At 38.9% G+C, this 20,205-nt stretch overlaps 1 protein-coding gene across 1 annotated transcript; it reads left to right on the top strand.

Moving 5' to 3' along the window:
• The first annotated feature begins 1,129 nt into the window (after positions 1-1,129).
• On the top strand, positions 1,130-15,348 carry ADAMDEC1 (ADAM like decysin 1). The gene is made up of 14 exons (XM_010948308.3): positions 1,130-1,327; positions 1,549-1,664; positions 2,569-2,645; positions 3,412-3,490; positions 4,993-5,069; positions 6,336-6,522; positions 6,738-6,800; positions 7,506-7,577; positions 7,863-8,032; positions 8,367-8,448; positions 9,163-9,293; positions 10,107-10,284; positions 13,260-13,343; positions 14,911-15,348. Exons 1-13 carry the CDS (start codon positions 1,279-1,281, stop codon positions 13,338-13,340), a joined length of 1,362 nt encoding a protein of 453 aa, XP_010946610.1. The 5' UTR covers positions 1,130-1,278; the 3' UTR covers positions 13,341-13,343; positions 14,911-15,348.
• The last annotated feature ends 4,857 nt before the right edge of the window (positions 15,349-20,205 follow it).

Below are 20,205 nucleotides of genomic sequence, written 5' to 3'. Positions count from 1 at the left end.
TGTAATTTGGAGCTAATTCTCTGAGAAGTCCCAGGTCAATGTCAAATTGATTTACCTTTTTAACTAAATAATACCATTTCTAGTAAATTACCCAAGAGAAGAAATCAGAAATTCAAAGAAATAAATGCACACAGAGATATACATGACGTATACACACAAGGGAATGTTCTAAAGTCATTAAAATATTGTTAATATTTTAATTATATATTAAATATAGAATATTATATCTAATATTTTATTTAATATTACAATTTAATAGCATGAAAATGCTTATGCTATAATGCTAGGTCAAAAATAACAGGTTCCCAAAACCTTTTACACAGTAAGAACTGATGTTTATAAAATTTAGTTTTTGTTCTTTTCTTTCCTTTTACTAGTGCATCCAAAAGAGATGAAAATAAAATTGTCAAAAATGTGAACAGAAGTCATTTCTTGATATTGGGCCACTGGGTGGGTGACCAACATTTTTTTCCTCAATATACTTGTTTGATATTTATGACTATGAAAATGTATTATTTTTATAATCAGAAAAATATTCTTATTCTCCTGAAGGAGAGCTCATAGTGCACTTCAAAAATACTTTGTATGTAGTATGATTTGGTTGAAGCTAACACTGTTAAGAGAATTTACATTTGCACATTTTCTTAGTTTTATGTGTGTGCGTGTGTGCGTGCATGTGTGTGTGTTACCTTACATGAATTTTGAAAGACGCTTAGGGAAGGTACTGTTATCAACATCCCCTTTTCACAGCTCAGTTCCCTTAGGAACTGAGGGTCAGAGAGGTTACAAGACTTTGCCTGGGGCTTATTTTATAGATTGTGTTCTCTGTGCCAATTTTTCAAAATATGTACAGACTACTGATCCGTTTTCTACATTTATGGATCAATGTCTATAAGGTTCCTGAACAGCATGAGTGGTGGCTGAATTTCATGACTATGCAAATAGCACACAGCCTTCCCAGTCTCAGTGGGTACTTTCCCAGCACCATAGGAGCACCAGGGCAAAGCAGCTGTCCAGATGTGAATCCTTAGCAAGCTGTAACCACAGGCATAAACACCTCTTGTAAATGAGGAACATTCTCATGATCTTGACAGTGCAATCTCTTGGCGGTTTCCCAACGCCATTAAGAAACATTCCCTAATCTTACCAAGAAGGTTTGAGGGTTTGTTTGGTTTTTTTTCAATTTCTAAAGAGAAGTAGAGGAAGATAAAACTGGACAACTGGACAGACCACATCTTCGCCTTGTGTGGGACTTCCCAGCTCCCTGGAGTAGCCAGCATGTCTTTGGTCCTGCTCTCTGTCCTCTGGCTCGTCATTCAGACTCAAGGTAAGCTCCAAAGAATTACTTCATCGAGGTCACATCTTTCCAGAATAGGGTGAGAAAGCAAAAGAAAAGTTCTTTGTTTTCAAAGCTGAAGTGGAGAACTGGAAATTCGTTCTTCTCAAAGTTTACCTTCTCAATGGAAATTCAGTCTTCTACGCAATTTCAACAAACCAACCAACAAAACCTTTAGATATTTTATATCAATATTCTCTCTCTTTCTCTAGCAATAGCCGTAACACAACCACCTGAATTGGAGCCCTATGAAGTAGTTCGTCCTACAAAACTACATATACACACAAAGGAGACACAGAACAATGAGGCGGAGAAGCATGGCAGAGAGGTAAGCAATGTGAATGGCCATGAGATTTTACAAACATCTAGAGACAGAGAAGGACCCTTTTACTAATAGAAGTAATGTCACAGTCAACATCTAATAATCTTGAAGCTCATATATACAACAGCTCTCCTTTGCCCAGGAGAGAACATAGGATTTCTCAAAATGACTTTACAATGAAGCAGCAGGAACGAAGTTAACTGCCTCGTTTGGATAAAGCAGCTTGGACATCTCTCCAAGTTTGTACCAAGAATAAAAAAATAAAAGGAGGGCAAGAAGGACAGTCATTTCTAGGAGAAGTTCCTTGACAAGCTCACCAAACCCCTGTCTTCTCCCTACCCTTGCCCCTTCCCCCCACTGAATTGCCTTTTCCTCTGTGATTTTGTCTATGATGGAGAAATCAAATTATCATTAATTAACAAGATATTTCAATGGATTAAATATATTTATTATCTTTATAGTTTCTGATATACTTCCATTTTTTGCAAAAATTTTACTCATTTTATAATTTTCAATTTTAATTTGTAGTTGGCTTCTGGTTGCTTTTCTTTAGTGTATTTGGTTTGGTTTTAAAGTAATAAAAACATATGTCTTATTATTACCTTATCAGTAATCCATTAGGATACACAGAACAGAATATCTTACATTGGAGCAAACGATATGTCTCTATCCCCCAAATTAGAGTTAATTTTAATCTGTTAGTATTACCACTATGTTATTGCCCTTTTTAGAAACCCATCTTCATGTGCAGTTTATGTTTTCTTTTTCATAATTTAAAAGCATAAAAGAACTACTTTTATCCTACATGCATTTGTAATTATTATTCTATATGTACTGCATGTAGCATTATATTATAATTATTGTAGATAGACTCAGAAATATATATCATCACTATATTAAATATTTTTAGGAAAGATATGAGCCTGAACTTCGGTATCAGATTACATTAAATGGAGAAGAAGTCATTCTTTACCTACAAAAAGCCAAGTAAGTTGTATTTCCTGCAAGTCTAATCACTGCATTATACTAAGAGAATGTGGAAAAAGAAATCTTTTTTAGAGTTTATATAGTGTAAATTGAGATAGAAGACATGAAGCATAGGGATTGTTAGATGCTTATAGTTTGTGCTAATATTATCTAAGAAGCTTAATGTATCCCTAGAAAATTTTATGCCAAGTGTATACGAAAGAATACTGCACAAATGACTTCCTTCCTTGCTGCTCCTTGGAATTTACTGAAAATAATTTCTAATATTTAATTTGATAAACTCAAACCTTTGATGTGACTTCCCATTACTTTTATAAGGGATATATTTCTAAGGCTTATTCAGTGCACTCAGCCTTGAGATAGATCCCAGGGGATGGGGCTCCACCAAGCTTCATAGCAACTTCTCCCTGAATGCACTGGTCCTTGATGCATATTTGTGACCCAGCACCCTTCAGAGATCCCACGGAGGCTGTGTCCTTGGTGCAAAGAACCCCAAAGGAATCCACTGACATTAGAAAAATCCCTGTCTGATTCCTCTATCAGAATGATATTTGAAGGCAGTTCCTTCCTCAGATCCAACAGGTAGAACTGAGGCTTTGATTTCCTGCAGGAGCAGATTTCCAATGTTGGAAAAGGACCAGTGGGTCAGAATATCAGCTCATTCTCACTATAGACATGATCACTCCTTTAGTGCTAAAGATCAGGTCAGAAATGTTAGCCTTTATTACCATCGTGAGAGTATCCTGCAATTTTCTGCTTCCTCCAGGCATCTCCTGGGGCCAGACTACACTGAAACATTTTACTCACCTGGAGGAGAGGAGATCACCACCAGCCCTCAGAACATGGTGGGTTCTGACTGCTATCTGAGTCTTACTGGGATCTACTGCTTGTATTCTGAGGTTCATAGGTCCAAGGGAAACTTAAAAAAAAAATCAAAGGACTTGAGAGCAAGGTGTTCATCTGTGACCAATGAGACAACAGATGAAAAAAATCATAGCTTTTTAAAAAGATAGGAGCAATAATAGGAGGCTTCCAAGTGTTACATTTTTAGAAACAACCAAAAGTCTGCTTTCCCCTAGACCATCTTGTCAATAGGCTAGAAGAGTTCTTCCCTTGGTACTTGAAATGTCATGTTGCTATTTACTGTTTTCCAATGATACATGCATGTATCCTGAGATCGGCAATGGAATATCAATTATTTAATTAGCATGTGTTTTTCAATCTGGTTAAACCATCATCATATAATCATATAATGCCAAGGCCTGGATATCAGACATAGGAGAAGCAAGGCCAAGGGAAGAACAAGAAGAAAATATAAAAAGTTCAGTCAAGGAGGATTACCAAGCTAAGTGAGTTTCTCAGACCCACCCTCCGTGGTACCCCAAACATCTGTGTCTCTAAAGAATAGACAAGACTTCTGCCACAGAATGGCTTTGTTCCCTTCTGACATCAAAACTCATGACAAAAATTTCATGGGCATCTGGGTTTTTGCTAACATTGACATCTGGGGAAAGTATCTGATAAGTTAATTCATACTTAAGTGTGAATGGCCAATGATATCTTAATGTGGTATCTTTTCCAAGTTGTCTATAAGTAAATGCTTATGATGGCAAAGTTTCTTGAGAAGGGAAGAAAGACACAGATGGGATTTCAGACCTTGAGACAAGGCAGTTTATTCTGAACAAGAGTTTATCCATTCACGTTCTTGGATCATTCTACATGAGTGACCCCCTACTTCGTGTATATGGGAGCATCAACCATATCTGAAGCTCTAGTTGTAGACATTTCTCTGTGTTTTGATGCTGATTAAGAGATTCCACTCATACACCAATTAAAATGATGACTTGGACCAGTTAATCTGAGGGGCTCAGGAGTGGTAGTGTGGCCTCTTGGGGACTCTAGAATCTAGAAAAAGGAATACTTCGTTTTATTGATATTTGATGCACAGTGGAGCTTGCACAAGGGAGCCACCTTCTCAGAAGTTGGCCCTGACACCTGAGAGCTCTTGGGGAATGCTGCAGATCCCACGGGAAACTGGCTGCTTCCCAAACGCAGCGTCTACCTTTGCCATGGTCCACGTAGGTTCAAACGCCCTGGACTTTTCTTTAGTGTGAATTAGTGTCAGAAAAACAGCTCAGCCATCAAATATGGAGAGTTGCCAAGGTCAGGGGTGGATCCGTTCATAAACCCGCTGACGTTCTCACTGTTTTTTGTTTCTGGGAGCTGGTCTGGCCACACCCACTGCTTAAAGAACCTTCCTACATATTCAAGATGACAGCTTTCACCACAACTGTGATACATTGATTTTTGTAGTTTAAAAAAAAACCTTTTTTCCCCCCAACCTTAGGAACACTGCTACTATAAAGGACACATCCTAAATGAAAAGGACTCCATTGCCAGCATTAATACTTGTGATGGGTTGAGGTGAGAACCACTTGCAAAAACATTACACATCCAGCACCATTTTGTCGCACAGAATTGAGTCTTCCTGGACACCATGTCTTCTGACAATCTTGGTAAAATTTTCTGCATTGATAAATACTGAATATATATGGTTAAGTGAAGAAGAACGTATCATCCTTGTAATCATTTCATCATCTGCTGTTCTAGTAAAAGTTAGCCTTAGCGATTTTTAAACAAGCACCACACCCTGGAGCTTGCTGTCTAGAGCCATTTCCGTGTTTATCTTCCCACCACCCACGCCACCCCTGAACCCATTCTGTTTTGTTTTCTTAAAGATTCTGCCCTGAACATGACTTTTAGATGTTTTTGTGTGTGTGTGGTATTTCTGTTTACTAAGGTGATTCTTGCCAATTAGGGAAAAGTTGGAAAGCATGAAAAAGCACAGATAAGAAATTATCCACTGCAAAATTATCCCTCTGAGTACCACTATGATTAATGGTTTGTCAAGGTTGTAACCTTTTATGCATCTAGACAAATGTATCTCTTACATGATTGAAATATGAAATAAAATACATATAATTTTTCTCCCAGCATGGTTCCTACCACATGACATCATAAGCCTCTTCCCATATCATAAAATATCTTCATAGACGTAATTTTTTAACAGCTGTGTTGGCTTCCTAATATTTCACCATATGGACTCGGTTTATATTTCTGAACCACTTTTCCTTCTAAGAAGAGAAAATCTTTAAGTTACTGCTGGTTCCGGCCTGTTCTTCTGACTGATCTGTTTAACATTCTTTCTCTCTTCCAAGTTTCTTGGTATCTAAACAGTCCTTTACTATGTTCTCCATTAGATCCTTGGGACCTGCCAAGAAATATTTGCTAAATTCATAAATAAACTCTGGATAAATATTCGCTAATAAGCTCACGGTGTAAATTCCAACTTCTCTGGAGTAGCTTTACTTTAGCTTCTTGTTCAGAATTCTCTGGGTGATTAAAAGAGCCTCCATTTTAAGATGGACAAATGTTGATTATAACTTAAATTAGAAAAAATTAGCTGCAAAGTCTGTGAATGGAAACATCTACCTTTGCCGAACGTTCTACCTTTCACTCTTTCTGAAAAAGAGAACTTCCTTCAGGCTGAGAAATACATAGATTTCTTTTTGGTGTCGGACAGTGGCTTTGCGAGCGTGGGATTGAGGGAGGGGTGTCTGTCCACTCAGCTCAGTATATGTGACTGTTTGTGGCGGAGAGTCCTGAAATGTAAATCTCTGTATCTCACAGGGGATACTTCACACATCACAATAAAAAATACACGATAAAACCTCTGAAAGGCACTGACCAAGCAGAACATGCCGTCCTCGTGAATGAGCAGGAGGAGCTAGACCCAGCTGATCACACCTGTGGTGTAAGAAATGTTGGCAGGAAACCGGGCCTGATTCGAACCTCTAGGTCACCCCGAAGTCCGGAGGTGAGCAAGGCTTTCCTAACGTCACTCGGGTCACCTGTGTCAGCAATGGTGTGTAACACACTCGTGTGCTCAGCCATGTCTCGTATGAGTAGAAACCATCCTTTATTTACCTCTTCTCAATTTAATTATCCTCTGAAGAAAAAAAAATCTCTGTTAGATTTTTACTTTTTTAGGATGAAGCTATTATTAACAATGTTCTTTCACTCTTTCTAAAGAAAGAAGAATTTCTGCAGGCTGAGAAATACCTTGATCTCTTTTTGGTGTTGGATAATGCCTTTGTGAGTATGAAATATGCATGCTTCTTGGCCAGTTAAGTCAACTTCTATGTTTCCTGATCAAGAGAACACAAGCAGTAAACTATTTTAGCTGAAGATACAAAGCCTGCCCACCTGATTCTGTTGTCCGTTGTCACTGCCTTGCCAGCAATAGTTTTCACTCATCCACCCCCTTTAATATCCGTCTGCTGCCAGAATATTCAGGTGTTGGAAATAAACTGAATGCCAGATAGTTACAGTAAAATAACCACAATAACTAAAAAACAAGAAAGAATGGATTATTCATTTTTTTAAAAAATTCTCACTATTATATGTAAATATAAAGTCAACATAAAACATATAGACTTTACAAATTACATTTATATATAAAAATACTAGAACCTATGTTTCTAACTAACCAATACTGCTTTATAGTCAAATTTGAAGACTATTAATTTGGTTTAAAAACATTGAAATTATTAATTTGATGTATTCAACTTAATTTGAATTGGAATTTTACATGAATGCCTAATTTTTCTCTTACCGAAAAATTCTTGAAATAGAATTTGTTGAAACGCAAATTCTTATATAAAGTAGACATGGAATGAATAGACATTTATTCACATGAAGGGAAATGTGTAATTTCTCTTAAAATGTAAAATCCTGCTCCATCAGCTTTCTCACTTTAATTTGTGATTTTAATTATACTTTGTATTTTGTATTTGACAGTATAACATGTACAATAGGAATATAACTTTGATAAGAAGCTTTCTGTTTGATGTGATGAACCTACTCAATGTGGTAAGATATTTGTCCTATAAACATATTTTCACATAGGAACCTAGGGCTTCCCTATGTTTTTACCAGGTGAGGAGTTGGGAGAGTCACAATCGCTAAGGTCAGTGGGTCTGGGAAATTTAGCAGACAAGGACCAATGTCCAGGTAAAAATCACGCATACCGCAGCAAAGGCAACTTCTAGGAATTCCATTTTCAAAGTGGGATACATTTATCCATCACTAGCAAGATACATAGAAGTACTAAAGAAATCCCAAACATTTTCATGAAGAAAAATATTCTTCCCACAGATTTATAAAACCATAGACATTCAAGTGACCCTGGTAAGGATGGAGATCTGGTCTGACAGTGATAAGATAAAGGTGGTACCCGTCATGGGTACCACCTTTAACAACTTCCTGAATTGGCATCGTTCTAACCTGGGGAAAATGGAGACCCACGACCATGCTCAGCTACTCAGGTGAGCACACGCTGGCCAGGGCCAGGCCTGTTTTGGCAGAGGAGATAGTGATCCCAAAGGTTTCTTGGCAGAGATTTCTGCTCAGTTCTCTCTCCCTGATTCTACTAACAGCCTGTCAGATTGTTGGAGACCCGTGTCAGATCACTCAAATGGACTCTTGGATGTGAGACAGCCATCTGTGGTCATCATAAAGCTATAGAATAGCAGAAGCTTTTCTGGGGCTAAGTGAATATAAAAAGGGTAGGGGAACAAGGGAAATCTAAAACATAGTTGGCAAAAGTGGATGGTTCCAAAAACTCAAGATTGTGACAATGTACCTGTAACTTTCACACAGTGGAATTGGCTTCAACCATCGAATTTCGGGAATGGCAGCCTCGAACTCCTTGTGTTCCCCATCATCGGTTGCTGTTATTGAGGTTTGTAAACATATAGTAAGGCCCCCCAAAGTTCTATAACTTTGATGAAGGCACGTACAGTGTCTTATTCAGAGTTAGCAAAATGTACATTTGCTAAGTCAGTCAATACAAGTAGAAGTGAACCTGCTGGTAGATCACTACGTTGAAGATTCCTTGAATTATGCCATAGAATATCTCTTTACACTGACCCTCCCAGAGGTTTCAATCTTTAGTCCCTGTTGGAGAATAAGAACAGGAAGATTGGAACAGAAGGAAACTCCAGGTGCCCTCAATGGCCTGAGGCAACTTCAGATCAACCATATCTAGTATCCATAGCTGAGGAGGTCAGACAAAGTGCACGTTGTGCAGCCAAGCCAATGTCACAGACATCATGACAATAGTTTTTGAAGGTCTTTGCCTACATAATATAGTGCCTTTCAGTACTTCCTATGAAGAATGTAGTTACGTTGATTTAACCACGGTTAGCAAAAATTCATCATTATCTCAGCAAATAATGATTGAGCACTGGCTCACTTGTGAGATTCCCAGGAGCCAATCATTTCAAATATTTATTCAACATCTTACAGTAACCAATGACAGGGAAAGAAGCTCAATGATTCATTATTTTTCATCTGTCAAACTGGTTTTTTTTTTCTTTTGGTAATTCTGAATATTGGCAATAATTAATAAGTAACAATAAAATAAGAAGTAATAGATATTTCCATTTTGTTCCAGGCGAAGGGAAAGAACAATGTGGCTCTTGTTGCAGTGATGTCACACGAGTTGGGTCATGTCCTTGGTATGCCTGATGTTCCGTATGACACCAAGTGTTCCTCTGGGAGTTGTGTGATGAATCAGTATCTGAGGTGAGGCCTTGTCACCCTCAAGAAAAAAATACCTCTTAAATCTTAAAGAATTCAGATGCACTCTATATCATTGGATGGCTTTTGTTTGTTTGTTTTTTACCTAGGGCTGTGTTTCCCACTAATTCACCATCCAGCTTCGTGATGCACAGGATTTACCAGCTATCTTCTTATTTATGATTTCCAAATATGCCAATATAGAGTTTATAAGTATGGTGATCATGTTATTGCAACTTAAAATAATTTTAGTTTTAAATACTATATTTTCTAAAAATGTTTATCTAATTAAGGTGATGGCAGCACCCTTATCTATCTCCATCACCAATCAATCAATTCATTTCTAAGTTATTATTAATTGCCTTTTAATTCCAGGCACTTTGCAAGGACTTGGGATAAAAAAACGAATAAAACGCACCTTGCGTTTGAAGTGCTCATGAACAGGAAGATAAACACATCCATAGAACCTCTAAGTCTGCTATTATTTCCTTTCACTAGTTCATTGTTATTATCGCTTACCTCTCAGCCCTCCATGGCGAGATGACTGAATGACAGCAAATGACCAGGCTCATCACTGCTGCCATTTAAGACAGCACTGAATCCACACAGGAATTTAAGTTCCTCCAGCCCTACAACTGGGTGTCTAGATGAAGAATTTTCCAAAGAGCATAGTATGCATTCTCTATCGCTCTCCATATTTAAAGAGATGCTAAATTTGGAATTTTCATTGAACTAGGTAACATAGTTGGACAAGTCAGAGTCTCATGTTCATTTATCACTCTGTATCATGGTTATTTCTGATTTTTCTTCTGGTTGCAGTTCAAAATTCCCAAAGGATTTCAGTACAACCAGCCGCTCACATTTTAAAAAATACATGTTCTCTAAAAAACCAAGGTGCCTGCTGCAAGCACAGGTTCCTAAAAATATGATAATAAAACCAGAGTGTGGGAACCGAGTCCTGGAAGCAGGAGAAGGCTGTGACTGTGGCTCTCCTAAGGTACGAAAAGATCCACGGCTTGAAACAGTTCACTAGAGGGTTATTGTGGCAGAGAATTATGCTGTTTTCTTTTTTTTCACCTTTTAAAATGTTCTTCTGGAAATTCTTTTTAAAGACAAACTTAGCATCATAGAAAAAGTAGACTTGCACTTGTTTTTGGTACTGATTTTAGTCATCCTTTGAAAGACATTTTAAAAGCTAGGATACGCTTATGACAAGATTGTATGAAGTTCAATGTGAAGAACTAAATCATTAACTATAACATGTCACCCTTGATCGTCCGAGATATATTAGAAGTTCCTAAGTCACAGAGTCACAGTTGATCACTTATTGAGCAACAACAAAGATCTAGAATTAAGTTCTCTCCATAGAGAGAGAGCTGGCTCTCTCTTACCAAGTCAGTGTGTAAATGAGGCAGTAGATAAAACACAAGGAGAAAAAAGAAAACTTACAAAAACCTATAGAAAGTGGGTTAACATAGAACATCTAAGATAATTACTAGACTTCTGCAAATCTTTATACAAATCTGACCCGTTCAAGGCATCATTGTACTCTAAAGAATGTCTCTGATAGGATGTTTCCTGGCAATCCTATATTAGGTTTCTAAAAGCAAGCATTCTATTTTCTTAGCAATCTTCTTTTACTTTTAAGGCTAAGAAAATGAGTTATTATTTGAAGGGACTTTTTACATGTCAGTCTCAAAATGCATTTATAATCACAATCTCCTTTATTACAACAAACCTACAAAACAGGTTTGTTATTTTCCCGATTTAGAAAAGAAGTGAGACTCAGGAAAGTTAAGTAACTAGATCCAAGGATACAAAGCTAGTAATTGGTGAAACCTGCTGCAACCCAAGATTTATCCATTAAGAGGCTCTGTAACAATAAGGAAGGCGTGTAATCTCCCTCTGCCTGAGTTTATTAATTCAGAAATTTTAAGCTACCTAATTATATTAGAAGGTTATATGATGCAACTTAATCATTTGCAAAGAATATTGCAAATGTTCTATTAATTATAATGAGATACGGACTTTTACAAATAATTTGATACTTTAGACCTATATTCATCTCGTTCTTGCTTCCTTACATTCCCGTATGTTTTCTCGGGTGGAAGATAATTAAAGCTATTCACAATCCTGTGTACTTCTGATTTCAGCAGTAAATGGCATGTATTCGGTACATATTTGACACACACACAAGAGGAAGGGAAGGAGAGTGATAAACTACTGTCTATATGATGTATAATATCTAATATTCTTTAAGTGTATCACCAAGCTCCTATATTGTTTCCATATCTTGTTAATTTTCTTCTTCTGTAGTTGAGTACAATTAGAGAGTTAGAGACTTCAAGTTTACAAACAACTGAAGTTTTACTGCTCTCTTATCCAAAAATTAGTATTTATACCTTATATAGTATCCTTCAGTGAAAAACCCAGTTTTCTATGATCTTATGTATTATTTATCATTTTTATGTGCATATTTAGGTTTTTTTCTAGATTATAAAAATAATAACTTTCTGACTAGATATTATCATATAACCATCCTGCTATTTCAGTGCTTGTAACTATTTAATGCACTTTAATATCTTTAAGGGAAAGTTTCTCTTTTGTTTATTTATTTATTTATTTTTTGCACTGTTTGTATAGCAGTTCTTCAGTGTTCATTCTTCCACACAACTCTTGGTATTTTTTTTCCCATTAATTTGCTCACAAATACAATTGAGATTCTGATTGAAATGCATTCCATTCATATTTCACTCTGAAAACCACTGGCATTTTCACAATATTAAGTATTGTCTTAAAAGATGAGTCGCCGTTAAGGTTTTCCAGGGAGGTTATTATATATAAAATCTTTCACGTAGCTCTTGTACGTGAAGCTTGAACGTTCACTTTGAAGTATCCTCAGTGTTTCTTTTTGCTGTCAATATGTGTAGCGTTTTCTTTTTTATTTCGTTTTTAATTTATCACTTTTTTGATGTTATTTTATTATTAACTTAAACAGCTATCTTAGCGACCCCTCTACTGTTTTAGAGTTAATCCTCTCCTTTTTCCAGGTCAAAAATTGTATCACGTATAAGTAATGAAAATGTGATTATACTTTCCAATTATTATTATACTTTCACATATTTTTTGTCTCATAACATTTGTCAGAATTTACATAAAAATATAGTCTATACATAATTCTTGTCTTAAATTTTATTTCATTGGGTATATTTCTGATATTCATCAGATTTTCTTTATCATGATGATGCATAATTCTGTTCATAGTTCACTTATATATGCTTAAATAATTAAATAATGGCTACCTAATATGTACTAATTTTTGCCACCTATCACAGTAATATAAGTCGCTTTCTCCTCTCCATCTCTCTCTTTTTTTAATTGAAGTACAGTTCCTCTCCATTTCTTAATATGATGAATTATATACTTTACTCTGTACAATTGAGACACCATTGCATTTTTGGTGGGAAAAAAAAAAAACCCTGCTTAGTTATAATGGAGAGTTTTTGTATTAATAAGCTAGTGTTTTACCACTATTTTATTCAAATTTTTGCATATATATTCATAAATGAAAACAGTATATGTGTGTATGTAGTCATTTCCAGTTCTCAAGAGAATTATGCCAGCTTGGTAAAATGAATTGAGGATTTAAACTTTTTTCCTCCATCGACAAGCAGTTTGAATAGTATAGAAATGTTCTCACTTGAACTTTTACATTAACTTACACGTAATAAAATCTAGGCCAAATTTGTTTGGGGTAATTCTATTTGTGTTCTTTTTAGAGGCAGTTTTCGTGACTCAGCATTTTTTTTCTACTATTAAATCTTCTTGGTCACTTGCACTGGCATTTGTATTGCAGAGTAATTTAGTTTAAAAAGTGAAATTTCGTTGCCATCTTGTACCAGAATTCTGTGCACCTAGTCTATAAGGGGAAAAAATACTTGAACCCACTTTTCCATTGTGTGTGCTTTAAAGGAATGTACCAGTCCTTGCTGTGAGGCCACAACCTGTACGTCAAAACCTGAAGCCGATTGTGGAAATCACACCGAACCATAACACGTGAGAAAGACCTTTTTTTCTTTATTTGTCCTCAACTATTTACTCACTTTTGACTTAAGAAAGATGTGCCACTGAGTTCTACAATACACTACAACACAATTTATTTTATGTTTTGTAAGTGACTGAATTTCAGAAATGCAAAAAGCCACCATTATGAACGTGAATAACTCGGAGTTGTGTGTGTATTAATTTCCCAATGAGAAAAGTGGCGTCTCTGTCATCTCTGAGATTAGGCAATGATGAGTTTAACACAAAGTAATGGGGGCAGACAGAAATGTTTATTAAGGAAGGCTTCAACTGATGAGCAAATTTTATTCTTGTTTAAATGCTGATTGTTGAAATTCGCAGTCAGAAAATAAAATCTGGCAGTTTGAGATTTGCAAATGATAACCACTATATATAAAAACAGAAAATAAAACAAATTTCTTCTGTATAACACAGGGAACTATATTCAATATCTTGTAGTAACTTTTAATGGAAAAGCATACAAAAACAAATATATGTATGTATGTGCATGAATTGGACATTATGCTACACAGCAGAAACTGGCTCATTGTAACTAGCTATATTTCAATTCAAAAAAAAAGAACACATGACAAGATTTGACAATTTTATTCTTTTTAAAATGCCTCAGTAAGCCATAATCCACACATTATGTTTGTGTTTTGCACACTCCTACGTGAGTTGAGCTAGAAAACCCAACTTTTCCAAATACATTCCTTTCAGTGGAAAAATAATTTCCAAATCTAAAAACAGCAACAACAACAAGAAATTATAAACAGGGAAAAGGCTCAGGATAAACTGCATGAAAGGGGCCATTCTCCCCACCCCTCACCTTTCCCGAATTTCCTGCATCTTTTCTGGCATGGAACCTGCAGAGAGGTTATAAAGGGCCTAACGGACTCCAAGACCACAGACTGTCACTTCGTCAAGGAAAGGACCAGTGAGGTCATAAGATGAGAAGCATCCTCATTCTCCACCAGGCACCGGTTCACGCAGCCGAAGCCCTGTTGTGGTCCAGTCTGTAGATGATGCTGGCAATTAGGCCCGTCTTCTAAATTATCTCAGAGACCAGGAAGCACAGCATGAGACAAAAATCAACTCTTGAGAGTCTTGGAATAAAGAAGGACGCGCCCCAGTACAGGGCAAGATTGGCGGTTTAGTGTCATGGGAAGAAACTTGGACTTGGACTCAGGAAACTCCTTAGTTCTGCTCAAAACTAGCGCGGCACTGTAAGCCAAGTTACTTCATTAGTTTTCTCACCTGTAAAATGGAGCTGTTGTCTCTAAGCAGGGTTGTCAGGATCATTTAAAGCCTATAAAATATTCGTTACTATTACATAGTATTTTATACTTTTATAATAACCGTGGCTTCCAAACCTTTTTTTAAAATTTTGATCAGACAGCGGGTCAACCAAAAACATCTACATCATTGAGATGCTACTTGCCAGGACAAGATTCAAGAAATCTAAACACACCAGGAATCTTGCAAATGCTCACCTTTGTGCTTACATACATTTTACTTTTTACTTGTCATTTCTTATCCTATGTTTTTTTTACCACTCCAGCCAATAGGTAAATAGGTGTGCTTGGAGAAGCTGCCTGTCTTCTAAGCCTGATCGTTCGTGTATCTTTAAGGATCATAAAGCTGGTGTTCAGCTCTGCTCCTTGGAGAACAAAAGAAATTAGACTTTGACCGAAACAGTTCAAAATAAGACCCTTGGATGAGCAAAGTCTTCGGTGGAAGAAAGGAGATCCGAGTTCGTGTGTCATTTATGGCTCCTCAGTGTTCCGCACACCTGACTCTCAGACATGTAGTGTTGTTCTTTATCACTTCAGGATCAATTAAATGCTTTTTATTTTATCATGTATAATCCTTTCACCATCCCGTTTAATGTCAATTTTGAGAAGTCTGTACTGTGTACATTTTAGCACCAAGAAATGCTTTATTCATCTATTGATTTAATGAACCACAATGTGAATGAATAAAAACACAACTTTTTGAAGATTTTCTGTGTGGTCATTTTCAAAAAATGACTATTTTTGAGCCTGGTTGTAGGTCTGTGCTAAGTGTTACAGTCTCACATAATTAGGCAATTTTCCCTCTGGTCACGGACAGTATTGCCACAGAGAGCCAGGCCTGGCGATGGAGATGAGAAAACTCGTGTCATCTTTGAATGCCGAAAATGAAGTGACCTGAAGCCTGTCTCACAAGACCAGGCATTTTTTTTCAAGTTTCTCTAAATGCTTTTAAACAATAACTCAAAGCAGTTGCTCACATTTCCATTGAATCCTTATGCCGGGAGACATTCTTCTAAAGATGGGGCTTTGACACAAAGAGCCTTCCAGAACGCCCTGCTTGCCGGTGCTGGCTGTCTCCTCCTGCACTGCCCTCATACTGACAGTGGGTTTGGCATTACCAGTGTTACCATGAAGCTAAATGGCTGGTATCTCCGATAGCCATGGCCTGACCTGTCAGCATCCCCACTGTCCACTGGTGTGATACAAACTTCCACGCACATTGTCCAAGGAAGAAAGGTTTCTTTAGGCACATTTCTCCCTACTTTATGCTCAGATAGAAGGTTCTTGTAGTAAAACTGCTTGCTGCTGCAAGGATTATAGCCAGTGGCCAGCGCCGGTTCGTGAGTATCGCTTGTTGAATTGTCCGGAATAGTACGAGCAGCCATTACTAAAAGCTGACCTGTATACATTTACAATTAAATAAATGACATTAAAACTTATATCAGAGCTCTCCAGAGAAACAGAACATACATAATATAATTTACATTTATTCCCTAACGTGAATATACACAGATGGCCGTGTCCCAGGTCTTGGTCGAGTCCCTGAGATGCGCCCCGCCCAGTGTGGGCTCTTGACTTCACACAGGAAAGAATTCAAGAGTGAGCCACAGCTGAGTGAAGGTAGATTTATTTAGAGAGATACATACTCCATAGACAGAGGGCCGGCTGTTTTAGCAGGCGAGGGAAAGGCCACGAGGTGTGGGAATTGGGTGCTCAGTGTAAAGCAGAAGTCGACACACACTCCACAGACAGGGCATCTCGGAAGGCGAGGGAGCAGGAGGCCACAAGTCACGTCGCTGTTAGTTTTTGTGGGCTCAGTAACTTCAGATGCTAACAAGTGGGGGGAATATTCCAACTACTGTGGGGAAGGGGCTGGGATTCCCAGGAATTGGGCCATCACACACCCTTTGACCTCTTATGGTCAGCCTTGAAACCGCCCTGGCACCTGCATGCTGCTGTATTTCAGTGAGTGTGTACTGAAGTTCAAGGTCTACTGGGAGTTGAATCTTCCACCACCTTGGTGCTAGTTGTTGTGCCATTCTTTTAATGGCTGTGCCCTGCCCCCTGCCCTCCTGTCTCAGTTCTGCTCACTGCACGACAGGCCAGTAAATCAGGACACGAGGAGCTGGGGGCAAGGAATAACGACTGTATTTGGAAAGCCAGCAGACCGAGGAAATGGCAGACTAATGTCCTGGAGAAGCACCTTCCTCAAGTCAGAATTCAGGCCCCTTTTATACTAGAAAGGGGAATGTTGCAAGAACAAAGAATTCCAATATCAAGAAGTCTGCATGTGACAATGAATTATATATATGTTCATGTATAACTGAAATATTGTGCTCTACACTGGAATTTGACACAACATTGTAAAATGATTATAAATCAATAAAAAATGTTAAAAAAAAAAAAAAAAAAGAAGAAGAAGAAGAAGAAGAAGTCTGCAGCAACCGGCCACAGCCACTTCCGTGTTCCGCGACTTTTTATCTCTATGTGAATGGAAGTGTCCTACCCTTCAAGGTCAGAGCCTTGAGAATGGGCTGCCCTGTATACATCAGGCTACAGGCAGCATTCTTTTACAAAAGGTGCAGAACCAGCGTGACCAAGCCCAGGAAATGGGGCACAGGGTTAGACCTGGAAGAGACCTAACGTGGACTCAGATTTGTTCTTCCCTGTTCCATTTCTACATCTGTCCCATCTCAATCCACTTCCTTTTTTATGATGTTCACAGCATCACTCAATATACCTCTCAGGGCTCTAGACAGTCCCAACACCCTTCCATCTATGTCAGAGAATTAAACTGTCCCCCGTGTCCACTTCCTTAATGTGTTACATTCTGCTTCTTAAAAGCAACAGAAACAATCGCTCAGACATCTTTAACTTTGTGCATTTCAGACTTCTTTAAGGACCACTGAAGTCCATCTTCATCCCACCTCTTTGAGCAATCCTTCGGTGCGTCTCAAATGCTTTGGATGCCATCTATTAGAAGTGACTTCCCGCTAAGATTCTGAAACTGGCACTTGCCTGCTATGAGTGTCTCTGCCTTCTTTTCTCACACACCCCCTTTTTTGCCCATTCCTGTGATGTGACTGGCTCCCCTGCCGGCACCTTCTTCTAACTTTTTATACCTTTTCCTCCCTTTCTTGATGTTATTACCCCGCAGGAGTTCCATCAGTCACCATTTCATGGCTTTCAGGGGTGAGATTTTAGGAAGGCAGCTTTTAGGGTGAGGGTTGCAACTTGTGGACTTTCTTCTGATTGGTTGGTGGGAAGGCAATAGGGTGATGTTTCAGGAATCATCATTAGACTGTTGGTTCTAACCAGTCTGAGGTCTACGTGCTTGTGGTCAGCTTGGGGTCACCATCGTCTCCCTGGGCAGGGGTCTTATTTTCTGCAGGACAACTCAAAGATTGCATCCGATTATTATGTGCTCCCCTGAGAAGGAGCTAGGACTGGGTCACATCACTGAACTGTGGTGGAGTTATCAGCGCTTTTCTTGCCTGACCACTTTTCCTTTGTTTCTGCATTCCTTCCCTTCCCTGATTAGCAATGACTTGAGTCTGCTCTTTGGAATCTGGGACAGGCCTTGGAGACTAAAGCCTTTCTCTACCAACAAGGAACGGTGGACACGGAGGGGCTTTCGTCCCCAGAGGGTCCTGCTTGGTTTCAGTTCTCCACCCCTCACCTTTTCTTTGATACTCCTCAATCCTGAGGGAAATCCTGGGGCAAAAAATAAAAATGGGGGGGGTGTGGGGATCAAGTTCTGGACAGAGAAGTTAATGACAAACTCAGCAGGGGAACTCAGTTTTGGGGAACTTGGCTTCACTGTCTCCCAGGACAGGTCTCCCTGGCACCTGGGCCATCTGCTCCTTCTCCAATGTTGCCCTCGGAGGATGACTTTTCCTTGTTTCTGATGTAAACTCTTCCACCTGAGTTCTGTTCTTCTGTGCACCCCCTTCTGGACTGCTCACAAGTTGGCTTCATCAGAGAACCCCCCTCCTCGTTTACCCCTTCTCCTTAAGTGGCTTTAGCAAACAGCATCTCCCGTCATCATTCTTGGCCTTCTCTTCACTCACTGCTCCATCCCTGCCCCATTCCTGCACCTTCCCCCATTTCTAACACCTCATCCCAAGCTCTCCAAGCTGCTCTTTTGTTTCCAGTTGCCTCTTACCTTTTCCTCCACTCTCCCCTCCTCTAAAAACGGGGGTGCTTAACAGAGATCCAGTGGGAGGAACACCCTTAGCAAGCAACTACTTTTCATGGTGAAGGCAGAGAGAAGAGTCTTTCTTCCAGGTCTGACTGAGAGTAAGGAAAGAAATTAAACTGCGGGTAACTCTGAGCCCCTGCCCAGAGAGAAGGAGCGGCCCGAGATGGTGGCCCAGGGTATGACATCCAGAGCTGCTAAACGTGGCCTGAAGGGCATGACACCTTCCCTGAGCAGCTACATCAGAGGTGGCCGCTCGGAGGGTTCCCTGAATTTGAAGGAAGCAGGGAACCAGCAGTGGCCAAAGAACATTTTGCAACATTTGTGGGTGCATTTGACAGACATTAAATATTTAGTTTCACTGCTCTATTTTTATGAATTCTTAATCATTTAAAAATAAGATACTAATGTTAACATTGACACATTGTATAAACAATACAAATCAGTAGTATTGTGTTTTTGCTTCCCTCTTGCAATGACCATTGACTTGTAGCGCGTCGTGGTTTCCTTGATTTGAAAGAAATTGCTCTCCATCCTGAACGTCCCCTGAACATTTTCTCCATTTCAGGTAACACCTAGAAAGAGGAGTCTAAATCACTGCCTCATTTCCCCACCATCTTGTCCTTCCGCAGCTCCTGGATACCATGTTTCTGACCCTAGTGCACAACTAAGTCTCCTCTTCCCAAAGCCACTGACAGCCTCATCACCGCCAGATGACACCCGCTTTCTCTGATCTGTGTCTTACTGTTTGCACCTGAGGACACTACAAATCTCCTCTCTTTGAAACACTTCTCGCTTATAACCCATGATGCTATAATCACATCCCTTCTCCCTTACCTACTTCTACTCCGAAAAGTACACTGTCAGCCTTTTTTTTTTTTCCCTTTCTGTTAAGTTAGAAGGTGTCAACTCTCAGCTCGACTCTGCTGAACCCTTGGCACAAGTGTGCGTGGACTCGCCTTCTGAGCCACAGGCCACCGGGACTCAGAGCCGGCAGCCCAGCTTGCATCGCAAATGCAACACTGGAGACTGGATGTGCCACTATTTCTTCCAAAAAGCCTCTTTTTCAAACACATGTTTCAGAAAGTCTTGAAATGTTGGAATCAGTTTTTACATCGCCTTTCTCTGTCTTCCTTGTGATCGCACACTTAGTCAACAAATTCTAAGAGAGAAATGGAGGCTTAAAAACAGACGGTCAGAAAAAGCTCACCAGAAGAGAAAAGGCAAGAGACGGGGGGGGGGGGGGAGTGAGGGTGGAGAATGAGAAGAAATCTACTTTTCAATGGATGGATCCAAAAACACCCTTTCTAGGTGGCTACCAGTCCGCTCCAGGTCACTATAAAATCATGCTTCATTTTGACCA

The sequence above is a fragment of the Camelus bactrianus genome, chromosome 31, assembly GCF_048773025.1.
Source record: "Camelus bactrianus isolate YW-2024 breed Bactrian camel chromosome 31, ASM4877302v1, whole genome shotgun sequence".
Classification (NCBI taxonomy): domain Eukaryota; kingdom Metazoa; phylum Chordata; class Mammalia; order Artiodactyla; family Camelidae; genus Camelus; species Camelus bactrianus.
The sequence above is the reverse complement of the archived record's forward strand: the minus strand, read 5'-3'. Positions and strand labels throughout refer to the sequence as shown.